The sequence below is a fragment of the Protopterus annectens genome, chromosome 7.part0 (genome assembly GCF_019279795.1).
Source record: "Protopterus annectens isolate FY-2018-M chromosome 7.part0, PAN1.0, whole genome shotgun sequence".
Lineage (NCBI taxonomy): Eukaryota > Metazoa > Chordata > Ceratodontiformes > Protopteridae > Protopterus > Protopterus annectens.
Window position 1 is genome coordinate 1449003613 of NC_056739.1, and position 15002 is coordinate 1449018614.

Sequence of the window (15002 nt, forward strand, 5' to 3'; positions counted from 1 at the left end):
GAGTCCTATTACCATGTAATTCTTCTGCTCCCTTTTCACTCCATGGAAGACTTCTTATTTGGAGATGTTGTGTCACTTGCATCCAACATGGGATGCCTTGTAGTTGCTTTGCCTTACCCTGAAGTTTCTTAATCAGTATCTGAGTAAAAAGGATTATGAGCTCTGAGTTATCCCCTTCCCCTCTTGGATCCCATTAGGTAAAGCTTGGAAGTATTCAGATTACACTTCCTTTGTTCCTGACAGGGTCGATGGTCTCTATAGACTGTAGATAAGTAACATGAGATCTCCTAGGGTGGACCTCTGTGTGATCTTGCTAGCCCAGCCTAGATCAAACAGACCAGATTACATTTTCAGATTACCAACAGATAAGGAAGCCAAAGATTTGGGCATGAAAATGTTTTCCTGTGCCATGTTAAGGCTTAGATTCTTCAGTTGTTTGTCTTTCTTGTTCAGGATGTTCATCGTGTTTCACTGTTGCAGTCATGACTGTAGGGTTCTCTCCTGCCGGCAGGCAGCCCTCGGTCGGCCAGAATCCCAAAGTCTGGGTCCGGCGTCAGCTGTTCAACCATGCTCCCTGACGTCAGAGCGCCAGGAGTATAAAGCTGACAGCCGACGCCATCTTCTCCAGTCTTTCTTGCCGTGCTTTGATGGCAGTTCGCAAGTGCCGGTCGGTTGACTCCTGATGAATTTTTCTATATACTTCGGTCCGAAGACTTTCTTCTCCACTCAAAGCTAAGCACCCCGTTGGGGAAACTTTTTTCTTGCTCTACTCCGATGTCAGAAAAAGTTAATAATTGTATTTCATGTGGGAAGCAAATACCTCATAAGGATTTTCATTCTTACTGTATTCCTTGCTTAGGCCCTGACCACAATGTAGCTAGTTGTCGGTTTTGTGCTAGATTCAATCAACGTACAATTAAGCGAAGGTACGATTTTGCTTTTCATTACTTCGGTAGGCGCTTTAACTACAAAATGTCGTTGGATACGGTTCCGGCTACCGGAGTTCACAAACGTCGCAAGGATAAAGACAGGCCTCCGAGGTCCAAATCTGATGATAGCGCACATGCGGAGCCAGCTTCAGGTTCAGCCGTCATCAGTGAGGTGCTTTTGCAGCCCCTGTCGTTGGCCATTTCAGAACCGACGGCCGAAACGGACTCTCATGAGGAGCCAACCAGGCCTTTAAATATCTCTGTTGCAGGACCTTCGGACAATGCTCCTTCGGATGGGTCCGGAGCCGCTGTGCAGGTACCGGCTTCCGAAGGGGTTTTCAGGCCTACTCAACTTCTAGTAAAGGCAAAGCCAAAGACAAAGGCAAAGACTCCTAAGTCAAAGACTTCAACACAGGCCTCTTCTGATCCGGCTCCCAAGTCATAGAAACAGTTACTCAAGATGGCGGAGGATTTACTTACTATGATTAGGGGTTCTCATCCCCCTCCAGACAAAAGGCCAAGGCAGGATCTTTATTATGATCCCTCTGATCAGGCTTCTGTTTCCTCAGTTTCTTCTTCAGATCAGGAATATTCTTTCCCTCCTTATGAGGATTCTGATGCGGAAGAATCCATTCCTTCAGCTTCTCCTCCTGAGGATTTCTCTTTTGGGGAAACTTTGCATGAAATGAGGGAACATTTCCACTGGGAGGGACAGGAGTATTCGGAATCCAAGAAAAGACTGAGGGATTTTCTTCTTCTTCCCCAACATAGACCCCAGGCTATTCCTCCTGTTTTGGATATTGTGGATGATGCCTTTTCGGAGGCTAACTTAACCCCTGACTCTTTTCCTCCTGCTCCTGTTAAGCCTGGTAGATATTACAGGGTTCCTGATTCCCATCAGTTTTTATACAAGAACCCTACTGCTGACCCTGAAACCATTTCTCAGGGTCCTAAGGGAGTTAAGGCCGCTTCTGCTAAAAATCCCATTCCTACTGAAAAGGATTCTCGAGCCTTGGAAAGATGGGGAAAAAAGGTGTACACTTCTGCTACTTTGTCCATTAGGGCTTTAAACTGTCAGTTTCATATGCTTAAATATCAGCAATTTCTCTTGTCTGTCTTAAAACAAAAATTTTCTTCCATTTCTGCCTGTGCAGATAATAAGGAATTACATGACTTATTGCATGCCACTGAACAGGTTGGGAAGCATGGTTTACACTGTGGATTTGATGCCTTGGAGGCTTCTTGTAGGGCTGCGGCCTCTGGCACAGTCATTAGAAGACATGCATGGCTAAAGGAACAAAATTTACCTGAACAAGTAAAGGCTAAATTATTGGATGCTCCTGTTCAGCATAATGTTTTGTTTGGATCTAAAGCTGAAGAGGTGATTAAAAAGATGGAGGATAAGGCGAAATCTATGCAAACAGTTAAAGATTTCTTACAAGTACAGCCTCCTAGATTTAGCAGGAATTGGCCTTCAAAAAACTGGTCCTTTCCCTCTTCAGACAGGCCTCAGAGGGGTAGATATAGACGCTCCAGAGGGAGGCCTCAAACACAAGCTGCTTTTAGACCAAGACAGTGGACTGCTTCTACCCCTAGGGGAGGAGAGGACAGGTCACAATCTCAAAGGAAACAAACTCAATGACTCCCTCTGTTGGGCTACAGGAACGTCTTGCCTGGAAGCCCCTCTCGGAGGAAAACTCTCTCTCTTTTATCAAAATTGGACTCAAATAACCCAAGACAAATGGGTTTTGGATGTGATTTTAAGAGGTTACAAATTCCATTTTCATACCTTGCCAAGGCCAAGCGGATGGCCAGACCTTCCAAAACATCAATGGACGGAGGCCTTAAACCAGGTGGAAGCTCTTTTGGCTATGAATGCCATAGAACTGGTTCCTCTTTCAGAGATGGTTTTACTCAAGGCTCTTTCTAGTCCTAAGGAAGCAAAACTCATGGAGACCCATTCTGGATCTGTCGGTCTTGAACACCTTTCTAGAGATTCCAAAATTCAAGATGCTTACTCTACAGCAGTTACTTCCAATGCTGTCCAAAGATGCATGGATGGTAACTTTGGATTTAAAGGAGGCATATTTACACATTCCCATCAGGCAGGATCGCAGAAAATACCTCAGGTTCAAGGCCAGATCGAGGCACTTTCAATTCTCTGCGCTGCCCTTTGGATTGTCTACTGCGCCCAGGGTCTTCACCAAATGCCTGGCTCCAGTAGTAGCTTACTGCAGACTGAAGGGAATTCAAATTTACCCTTATCTGGACGATTGTCTAATTCAGGCAGACAGCAAGGATGTCTTACTCCAGCATCTAGAATTTGTACAGAACCTCCTCAAGTTCCTGGGATTCTCTGTAAACATAAAAAAGTCAAATTTGACACCATCACAACAGATAACTTTTCTGGGTGCACTTCTAAACACTACAACCCAGATAGCATTTCTGACATCCAAAAAACAATTACAGCTGGCTTCAACTTTCAAAACCTTGGCAGCTCTAACCCAACTATCTGCAAGGAAATTCCTGCAGGCTTTGGGTTACATGGCCTCCTGCATCCTTCTCGTACCATATGCAAGACTACACATGAGGAAAATACAGTGGTACCTAAAAAGTGTATGGTCTCAGCATTGCCACAGTTTGGACATTCTGATCCCCGTCCTTCCTTGCCTTCAAAAGGAATTTCTTTGGTGGTCCAGGGAATGTGCTCTAAACAAAGGGAAACCCTTCCGTCTGCCTCCTGCCACTCAGATTCTAACCACGGACGCCTTGGATTATGCTTGGGGAGCCCATTTTCAGGGCAATTGTCTGCTGGGCCTTTGGACAAAGGATCAGAAGCACCTGCATATCAACTTAAAGGAAATGTTAGCCGTTCAGAAAGCTCTATTGGCCTTCAGGAATCTCATACAACCAGGACAACTACTAATACGGACGGACAACACCACAGTTATGTGGTACATAAACAAGCAAGGGGGATCTCATTCCTACCCCCTTTGCAGACTAGCCATGGATTTATGGAACACAGCTCTAGCTTGCAATCTGGATCTTCAAGCTCAGTTTCTACCAGGGAAACAAAACTTCCTGGCAGACAGTTTGAGCAGAAACCTTTCGGATCCACACGAGTGGATGCTGGACACCAAAATATTCAGGATGATAACAGCAGTATGGGGATGTCCTCACATAGACCTCTTTGCATCCCATCTAAATCATCAGCTACAGAATTTTTGCACCAGGACTTTCCACAGAGAAGCTTGGAAAGTGGATGCCCTGTCATTCAGTTGGAGGAACCTCTCGGGATATGCCTTTCCACCTCTTCCTCTTCTTCCACGAGTTTTATTGAAAATAAAACAGGACAAGCCCAAGATGATTATCTTGCTGGCTCCAAATTGGCCTCGGCAGTTTTGGTATCCAACTCTAAAAAACCTATGCCTGGAGCCCCCTTGGGTTTTACCTCAGTCTCCGAACCTTGTGTCTCAACATCAGGGTCAGGTTCTACACTCATCAGAACTCTCAGCCTGGCGGCTTGGTTAATCCAGGGCCTTTGATTTCTTCTTTACTGCCCAAGCAGGTTATGGATGTCATTTTAGAAGCCAGACGTCCTAGCACTAGAAAATCTTATGCAGGAAAATGAAAAAGATTTTGTTCCTGGATACAGGCTCAGGATTCTGATCCTCTTCTTCCTAACTTTACTTTAATTTTACTTTACTTGACAGATCTCTTACATAAGGGTCTCTCTTTCTCTTCCATTAAGATACATGCCTCTGCTATTTCTGCTCATTATAATACAGACCCTCCCATCTTTTCCCACCAGCTCATGAGACAGTTTCTCAGAGGAGCTAAGAACTTAAGACCTCCTAGATGATCTCCCATTCCTGCTTGGGATCTCAACTATGTTTTGGAAAAACTAACCTTGCCTCCTTTTGAGCCGGCTGCCTCTTCTGACATCAAGTTTTTATCTTGGAAGACAGCTATACTGTTAGCCCTAACCTCTGCCAGGAGAGTTTCAGAGTTACAAGCTCTTATGGCTGTGGAACCTTATATTATTTTTCATCAAGACAGGGTATCTTTGAGGACTAATCCTACCTTCATGCCTAAGGTGGTTTCCAAAGTGGCTTTAAATCAAACTATACACTTACCAACCTTTTTCCCCACTCCTCAAAATAAAGGGGAAAGGATCTTACATTCCTTGGATGTACACAGGCAACTGCGTTTTTACCTGAACAGAACCAAGGACATCAGAAAATCAGAACAATTGTTTGTTTCTTATGCTTCAAGTTCCCAAGGTAAAGCCATTTCAAAACAGACCATTTCTAAATGGATTGCTCGTGGAATCAGATTTTGTTATTCTCACCATGGAAAGCAAATCCCAGGGAGTATACGGACTCATTCTACCAGAGCTGCTGCCACTTCTGCGGCCTTTCTCAGGGGAGTTCCTACCAAGGACATTTTGGAAGCTGCTACTTGGAGTTCAGTGCATACATTTTCTAAGCACTACAATCTACCTCTCTACTCTAAGTCTAGGGCAGGCTTTGCCTCTGCAGTCTTGCAGGGCCTTTTAGCCGCCCCTTCCTCTTTATGACCACCTCCCTTTCTTTCAGCTTTGGGATTCTACCCTACAGTCATGACTGCAACAGTGAAACACGATGAACATAGTACAGTTATGTACACCTACCATAAATATAGATGTTCGAGTGTCTTCACTGTTGCAGTCTGGGTTTCCCTCCCTTCTGTCCCCTCTTATTTTTTACTTTTGTGTATTTCCTTTCTTCTGAGGTGTATTTACAAAGGTTATGGGACCTTTTTCATTTTGGGACTCCTGACATCTGGGGCAAGAAAAACTGGAGAAGATGGAGTCGGCTGTCAGCTTTATACTCCTGGCGCTCTGACGTCAGGGAGCATGGTTGAACAGCCGACGCCGGACCCAGACTTTGGGATTCTGGCCGACCGAGGGCTGCCTGCCGGCAGGGGAGAACCCTACAGTCATGACTGCAACAGTGAAGACACTCGAACATCTACATTTATGGTAGGTGTACACATCTGTACTTTCTACTCATCTCTAGTCATCCAGGCACTGGAGATGACAGAAGACGTTCCTGACTCTGCAATCAAGTACAATCTGGGTATGACCCTTACTGTGATTTCTAGAATGGGCGATCCTTAGTTCACTCTGAATATGTACCATTTTGGTACCGAGCGCTGCAGTTTGGTCTTTCCTCTGTAACCAGGTGGATTACCAGTGGTGTTGGTTGTTGTAAGTAGATCCTTGCAGGAGAAGGATTTCTGTATGTTCTTTTACTTGGATTACTGGATGTTCATCGTGTTATACTGCTGCAGTTATCACACTTGGGTTATCCTGCTGGCAGGAGGTCCCGCAGTTGGCCGAATCCCAAAGTCTTGGTCCGGTGTCAGTTGTCGTCGCTTCTTCCCTCACGTCAGTGCGACAGGGGGATAAAAGAGGCAGCTGACGCCATTTTCTTCAGTCTTTCTTGCCGCGCGGTGCCCGAAGCAGAAGCAGTTCGCAAGTGCCGGTCGGCTAACTCCTGAGATTTTCGAATCGAATTTCAGCCCGAAGTCTTCTCTAAAGCTAAGTACCCTGTTGGGGAAACTTTTCTTGCCTCAGACCGATGTCAGATAATTGCATTTCTTGTGGGAAGCAAATATCTCATAAGGATTTTCATTCTTATTGTATTCCTTGCCTAGGCCCAGACCACGACATCTCTGGTTGTCGGTTTTGTGCTAGGTTCAACAAACATACAATCAAGCGTCGGGCAGATTTCGCTCTACATTATTTTGGCAGAAAATTTAATTATAGCATGTCGTCGGAGCAACCGACATCAGCAATGATTAAAAAACGCAAGGATAAGGACAGGCAACCAAGGGCAAGACCAGATACCGAGACCTCAGCAAGGCCTGCCGCCGGTTCTCCAGTTTTCAGCGAGGCGCTTACGCAGCCCCTGACTACCGCAGATTTAGAAATTCTGACGGCCTCCCAGACCGAATCAGCTGGGCCTCAGGAGCCGGTTCCATCTCACCCCTCGGGCACCAACCCTGACGGTGATCCGGAGATTTTGGGCAGGCCTTCGGTTTCTGAATGTGTCTTCAAACTGACAACTATCTCTATTAAGTCTTATGCTAAACTTAAAGCCCCCTTAAAAGTTAGGAAACCGGGTCCACAGTCCCCCCCACAGGCCCCTATGCCTAAAAAACAGATGCTTAAGATGGTTGAGGATTTATTTACCCTTATCAGGGGTTCACAACCCCCTCCTGACAAAAGGCCTAGACTGGAGGAAGATTATCCTTCCTCTGACCAAGCATCCATTTCCTCAGCTAACTCTGAGGACCAGGATTATTCCTTCCCTCCTTATGAAGACTCAGATGCTGAAGAGTCCATTCCCTCTGTCTCCCCCCCCGAAGACTATTCTTTTGGGGAAATTTTACACACCATGAGGGAACACTTCCACTGGGAAGGCCAAGATTACTCTGACTCTAAGAAAAGACTCCGTGAGTTTCTTCTTCTCCCACAGCATAGACCCCTTGCAATTCCTCCAGTTTTAGACATTTTGGATGATGTTTACACCGAATCTAGTCTAAACCCAGATTCCTTCGATACTACCGAGTTCCTGATTCTCATAAGTTTCTATACAAAAGCCCTGTTGCAGACCCCAAAACCATTTCCCAGGGTCCCAAAGGGGTTAAGGCCTCTACTGCTAAGAATCCTCTACCTTCTGAAAGAGATTCCAGAGCATTAGAAAGATGGGGGAAGAAAGTGTATACATCTGCCACTTTGGCCATGAGGGCCTTAAACTGCCAATTCCACATGCTAAAATACCAGCAGTACTTGATTACATAGTTAAAGCAGAAAATGATCCCTCAGACAGATCAACCTGATTTCAAAGAGATGCAGGATTTGCTGCATGCAGCAGAACAGGTGGGAAAGCATACCTTACAGTGTGATTTTGATTCATTGGAAGCCTCATGTAGAGCAGCTGTCACAGGATCTGTAATACGTAGACATGCTTGGCTAAAAGAGCAAGCCTTACCAGAACAGGTCAAAGCAAAGAAAGATGTGTTATTTGGTGTCAGAGCAGAGGAAGTTTTAAAGAAAATGGAAAAAAAGGCAAAATCTATGCAGACAGTTAAAGATTTTTTACAGGTACAACCTCCTCTTTTCAGCAGAAACTGGCCATCAAAAAAATGGTCCTTTCCTGCATCAGACAGACCCCAAAGGGGTAGGTACAGACGCCCAAGGGGCAGAGGCCAGCCACAAGGTTCTTTCAGGCCTAGACAATGGCATACAACAACTCAAAGAGGTGGAGACGAAAGATCTCAACCCTTCAGGAAACAAACACAATGACTTCCCTCTTCACCTGCCAAGCAAAATTGCCCTGGCAGCACCTTTGGGAGGAAAACTGTCTCTATTTCCACAAAATTGGCGCATCATAACAAAGGACAAATGGGTTCTGGATATTATTACCCGAGGCTACAGATTTCATTTCCACACTTTACCACGGATGAGAGGCATGCCAAATCTGCCTCCAAACCAATGGGCAGAGGCACAAGCGCAAATTTCAGCTTTCATGGATATGAAAGCAATTCAAAAGGTACCTACAAAGGAACAAGGTCGAGGTTTTTACTCAAGACTATTTCTAGTACCAAGAAAGGACGAAGCCTGGAGACCCATTTTAGACCTCTCAATTCTAAACACTTACCTGGAGGTACCCAAATTCAAAATGCTCACACTACAGCAGCTTCTTCCCATGCTGGGCAAGGAGTCTTGGCTGGTAACGTTGGACCTCAAAGAGGCATACCTGCATGTCCCTATCAGACAAGATTGCAGAAGATGCCTCAGATTTTTGGCAGGTACAACGCATTATCAATTCTCTGCATTGCCCTTTGGCTTATCTACTGCGTCCAGAGTATTTACGAAATGCCTGGCATCAGTAATTGCATACTGCAGACAATGAGGAATACAAATTTATCCATATCTGGACGACTGCCTGATCCAAGCGGACAGCAAGGCCATTCTATTACAGCATCTGGCATTTGTAACAAAGCTACTAAGTTGCCTATGGTACACAGTAAACAAAAAGAAGTCAAAGCTAATACCCTCACAAGACATAATATTCCTGGGTGCCAGCTTAAATACAATGGCCCAGATGGCTTATCTCACGCCAGACAAACAAAAACAACTGACTCAGTACTTCAAAAAGATGGCAACTTTTACTCAGCTCACTGCAAGGAAAATCCTGCAGGCATTGGGGTTCATGGCATCCTGCATTCAACTAATTCCACATGCAAAGCTGCATATGAGGATATTACAATGGTACCTGAAAAGTCTATGGACTCAACACAGGCACAGCCTCGAAACAAGTATACCTCTCATTCCCTGCCTTCAAAAAGAGTTCCTATGGTGGGCTCAAGCATGTCAAATAAACAAGGGTCTTCCTTTTGTCTTACCTCCAGCAAACCAAACTATGACAACAGATTCTTCAGACTACGCCTGGGGAGCACACATGGCAGGACAGTGCATACAGGGCAAATGGTCCGCAAAACAAATGCATCTACACATCAACCGAAAGGAGATGCTAGCTGTTCAAAATGCACCGACAGCCTTCAAGGACCTCTTGCATCCAGGACAACTACTAATAAGGACAGACAACACCACAGTTATGTGGTACATAAACAAACAGGGAGGAACACACTCCTACCCTTTATGCAGACAGGCAATGACCTTGTGGAACACAGCATTGACTTTCCAAGTACAACTGCAAGCACAGTTCCTGCCAGGAAAGGAAAACATATTGGCAGATGAATTAAGCAGAAATTTGGCAGATCCTCACGAGTGGAGACTACACCCACAAGTATTTTCAATGATAACTCAAAGATGGGGACACCCAGACGTAGATCTATTTGCCTCCCCCAACAATTGCCAACTACAGAAATTTTGCACAAGGACTTATCATTCCCTAGCCTGGAAAGTGGATGCCCTATCATTCAGTTGGACAGCATTGACAGTCTATGCCTTCCCACCACTACCTCTCTTGACCAAGGTATTACTGAAAGTCAGATCAGAGAGACCTCAAATGATCTTCATTGCTCCGGACTGGCCACGTCAGCACTGGTACCCATTACTAAGGACCTTGACTCACAGCCCTCCATGGATCTTACCTCAATTCCCACTTCTGTTAACTCAGCAAAACTCTCAGATCCTTCACAGTCAGCTTAGGACTTTAAATTTAGCTGCATGGAGAATACCTTGAATTATCAATCAACACTTCTCTCAAAGGACGTCCTGAATGTCATTTTGGAGGCCAGGAGGCCCAGCACCAGAAAAACTTACTCAGACAAATGGAAAAGATTTTGTGCATGGAACCAGGCTAAATGCCAAAATCCTTGGATACCAAACATTCCTCAAATACTGCAATACTTAACTGAGATGCTACACAAAGGCCTTTCTTTCTCATCCATTAAGATCCATGCTTCAGCCATTTCAGCTCAATATAATACGGATCCTCCCATATTCTCACACCCTTTACTAAGGCAGTTTCTCAGAGGGGCTAAGAATATAAGACCCCACAGAAAACCCCCAACGCCAGCTTGGGACCTCAACTTCGTTTTAGAAAAATTGACACTGCCTCCTTTCGAACCAGCCTTCTCAGCAGAACTACAAAACTTGTCATGGAAAACAGCTCTGTTACCGGCTATCACCTCAGCACGCAGGGTCTCAGAACTACAGGCACTTATGGCAGTGGAACCTTTCATCATTTTCCATCAGGACAGAGTCTCTTCTGAACTAACCCTACCTTTATGCCAAAGGTAGTATCCAGTGTGGCTTTGAATCAGACCATTCATTTACCCACCTTTTATCCAAACCCCCAGAATAAAGGAGAAAGACTCCTTCACTCTTTGGACATTCACAGACAGTTACGTTACTATTTGGATAAGACAAAGACCTTCAGAAAAACTGACCAACTCTTTGTATCCTATGCTGCACGTTCACAAGGAAAGGCTATTTCAAAACAGACCATCTCCAAATGGATAGCACATTGTATCCGCTTTTGCTACTCGCACCATGGGAAAGCAGTGCCTGTTAATATTCGGTTCCATTCTACCAGGGCTACAGCAACCTCAGCAGCCTTTCTCAGGGGGGTTCCAACCAAGGACATTCTGGAGGCAGCTACTTGGAGTTCAGTGCACACCTTTACCAAGCACTACCACCTTCCATTATACTCAAAAACCAGAGCTGGTTTTGCCACTGCAGTTCTGCAGGGCATCCAAGCTTCACCTAACACAGTTTAGTACCAGCCACCCATCCATAGCTTTGGGACTCAACCCAAGTGTGATGACTGCAGCAGTATAACACGATGAACATAGTACAGTTTTGTACCTACCATAAATGTAGATGTTCAAGTGTATATACTGCTACAGTCCAGGTTACCCTCCCACCATCCCCTCTACATACCAGGGTGTTAGTTATAACTCCATGTACATCAATCTATTGGATGCATGCCTATATGGTATATTTGCTAACAGCTAATACTATTGGGGTATTTCTGCATAGTTATTTGTATTGCCTTCCTAGTTGGGGGCACCTGATATCTGGGGCAAGAAAAACTGAAGAAAATGGCGTTGGCTGCCTCCTTTATCCCCCTGTCGCACTGACGTCAGGGAAGAAGCAACGACAACTGACGCCGGACCAAAACTTTGGGATTCGGACGACTGCGGGACCGCCTGACGGCAGGATAACCCAAGTGTGATGACTGCAGCAGTATATACACTCGAACATCTACATTTATGGTAGATACAAAACTGTACTTTCTTAGTGGCCCTGTTGAACACATTTCTGGTAGTGTCCTTGACATAGGTACTGCCAAGGAGGGTTTCCTTAAATTGTGAAAAGTCTTTTTTGAACGACTCAGAGGATTGCTTTCATTGGAAGATAGAGTTTGACATTGTTCACTATTACTCTTCATAAAGAAGACCCGTTATATCTTGGACAAGGAAGGAATGAGGGTCCAGGCTTTGACTATTCCTCTTGGGGCAGAAGACAGCTGTGATCTTCACTCTTTTGTCCATGATCTGAGGATGTGGGAGTTGCAGTGGATAGTGGTGTACATGTGACTGCAGAAACTGTGTTATCAAATCTTCTATTAGTGCCACACCGTTGGCAACAAGATTATGTGCTGCGTTATTGACAGCAGTCTTAGATGAGTTCTAGTGTAGAAATACAGTGCTATCACCGATTCTGCATTCTGACAGTGGGAAGCAACCATTCTCATCTCCTCCATGATCAGTTGAGATGAGCATCCCAAAAGAAGGGATCTTCCCATCAGCTGGATGGAGCTGTGAGCACTGTTTCCTGCCTTTAAAGCTCTGGAGGTGGAACTGAAACCAGCACATTTGTGTAAAACAAGGAACAGCTGATGGTGTGGGATGACTGTGGAAAGTCCAAGGATAATAACCACAGTCCTCAGAACAGCCGAAATGTAAGTGCAGTGTATTGGAATATAAACTCTGACTGTGGAAAGTCCAAGGATTATAACCACAGTCCTTAGAACAGCCTAAATTTAAGTGCAGTGTATTGGAATATAAACTCTGACTGTGGAAAGTCCAAGGATTATAACCACAGTCCTCAGAACAGCCTAAATTTAAGTGCAGTGTATTGGAATATAAACTCTATGTCTGAAAAGTATCTCAGAATATTTTCCTTTTATTGAGGTACTGTGGTCTCTGAGTAAATAGGTATAAGTATTGTGAGGGTGTATAGGTGTAACTGCAAGTTTCAGAACTTACTTTTTTTTTTTTTTTGTAAGTGACTGCACTTTAATTTTTGAAGGGGCAGGACATGCATCAGATCTTAAGCTTCCAAAATGTAGTCAGTGATATACATAAAATGGGACGCTATGCTTTCCTACCTCCTTTTACAGAGAAGCAGTGTGCCATTGACAGAGGCTTCACATCTTTTCACATTTTTAGAACTGAATATGCTGCTGGTATCCCCAAGTCTCTTGCTGCAGCCCTGCCTTGATGCTGAAGAGTTTATAATCCTTTTTGTTGCAGAATTTCTGGTATTTTGCACCCTGGGGTGTGATCTGTTTACCATGCAGAAAACTATGACTTTCTTCTGTTTTGCTGTATTCAGCAGGAAAGGGAGTGTTAATTTTGGATGCTGTCTGCCTTCTGTGGCTGAGAAGATTCCAGATGTGCTTTTCCACCCGTTTCTCTGATTCCATGCCTGATCATAAAATCCAAGAGTAAGATTGCCTCCCCTCGAGGCTGACATGGATGTTGTTCCCGTCTGAGAGGTCACTGTGGAAGGACGTACTGTATTGCAAGTCAACAAGGTCCCACTGCATTTGGGCAGTAACCAGGTTGACCATCAGTCCTGTCTCTTTACTTATATCATGTGCTGCCGCTGCACTTGCCAGTCAAAGCCTGTGATGTAATGGAGGCTACCAGTTTTCCAGACATCAGACATATTTCTAACTGGAAAAAAATGTATTAATCTAAGCAGAGATATCCTATGCCATTTCAGTCACTCAGTCTGAAGGTGGATTTGATCTTTGTCTTTTGTTTCCATTATTCTTGATGAGGGTGTTTTAGGTATTAGGGTGTTTTAGGTATTTCTGCACAACATGACCTTGTGAAGGGCAAAGCTGTAGTCCAGCACTGATTGGTTAAGCAGTTACTGTCTCTGGAAAAGTGCAGTTGTTAGTGGCAATCATCTATGTTGATATTTGTGCTACAGGTCCGTCACAAGGATTAGGTGTCCCTTATGATTAATCTGCATTACTTTATGAATGAAAATACTGTCAGAACTATTGTTAAGCCAGTCGGATCTTTACATTTGTTCTTTCCTGGGACAGAATCTTGGGAAAGAGAACGTTTCATGCCTTGAACATGCACTTGAAGAGTGAGGATGAGTTTAAGAAGCACATCAGTTGCTTGTTTTGCTCCAAGATGACAGTGTGGACTTGTGTTGACTAGGTACACATTTTGTGAATGGATTGCTAATTGCATTGCATTTTGGCATAAAACAACTATGTAACTAGGCTTTTAAAGATCACTTTATTAAAGACATGGCTCCTTTAAGTGCTTGATTGAAAATGTTTCTTTTGAAGTCATTTGTGCTATGGCCATTGCTTAGACTATGACTCCAGGAGGCAACCTCTTTGGTGTTTGAGAAGTCAGCCATCTGCCTGTAAGCCTTTTGAGGTTTTATTTTTTACTGTTTGGGGTTATTTTCAAAAGCTCTGCACTACATTAGGTCTCCGAATCAATATAAGATGCAAATAGTCAGGTACTCAGTAGATAAAACATATTCTGTGGGTGGGTACAGCAGTCTCTGTTGATAAGCAACTTTCTGCAATGACTAATGCTGCACTTCCATCCTTTCATCTGGCTTGAATTACCTGTTTATCCTATGATTATAGGTTTATTTTCTTTAAGTACATCATTTTTTATGTTTTTGTTTTGTCTGTGTGTGTGTGTGTGTGTGTGTGTGTGTGTGTGTGTGTGTGTGTGTGTGTGTGTGTGTGTGTGTGTGTGTGTGTGTGTTGCTTCCTGTCTTATAGTAGATGTGGGGTTGAAGTGTGGCTCACAGGTTCTAGATGGGCTTTCTTACCTGATCTCTTACAGTAGCATGTGTTAGCAGGAAGCATTCACCCACCCGATTTGGGGTTGAGGGGAAAAGTATTGTTGAACTGAATATCACAGTTGAGGAATTTGCAGCATTTACCTACTGCAGAAGGTGCCATCACACATCAGCAGGTATATTTTCATGCATTACTAAAAACTTATCAACTGAAAATGTATTAGACAGTGCCTAGCTGTATATAGGTTATCAAAGAATATAATTTTACATTTTGTTCTCTTGTTGTTACCATTGTATTTTTATATATTGTGTTTTTGTTTTAGTCTAGAGAAACTGATATCCAGAGCAAGGTCTGTGAACTCCTGAAATACCAAGGAGAAGTGAAACTTTTAAAGGAATTAGAGCAGTGGTCTGTTCCACGTTTCCCAGTGAGTGGCCATGATCTAAGAAAAATGGGTATTTCTTCTGGTAAAGAAATT

General features: G+C 44.0%; 1 protein-coding gene across 1 annotated transcript in view; it reads left to right on the forward strand.

Annotated features, from left to right (window-relative positions):
- The window catches only part of TRNT1 (tRNA nucleotidyl transferase 1), a 419244-nt gene that overhangs the window by 403532 nt on the left and 710 nt on the right, over positions 1–15002 (forward strand). Inside the window, exon 7 of the mRNA XM_044078012.1 lies at positions 14847–15002. This exon is cut by the window's right edge and continues 710 nt beyond it. Within this exon, the coding sequence (XP_043933947.1) occupies positions 14847–15002 (156 nt within the window). The remainder of the gene's footprint in view (positions 1–14846) is intronic.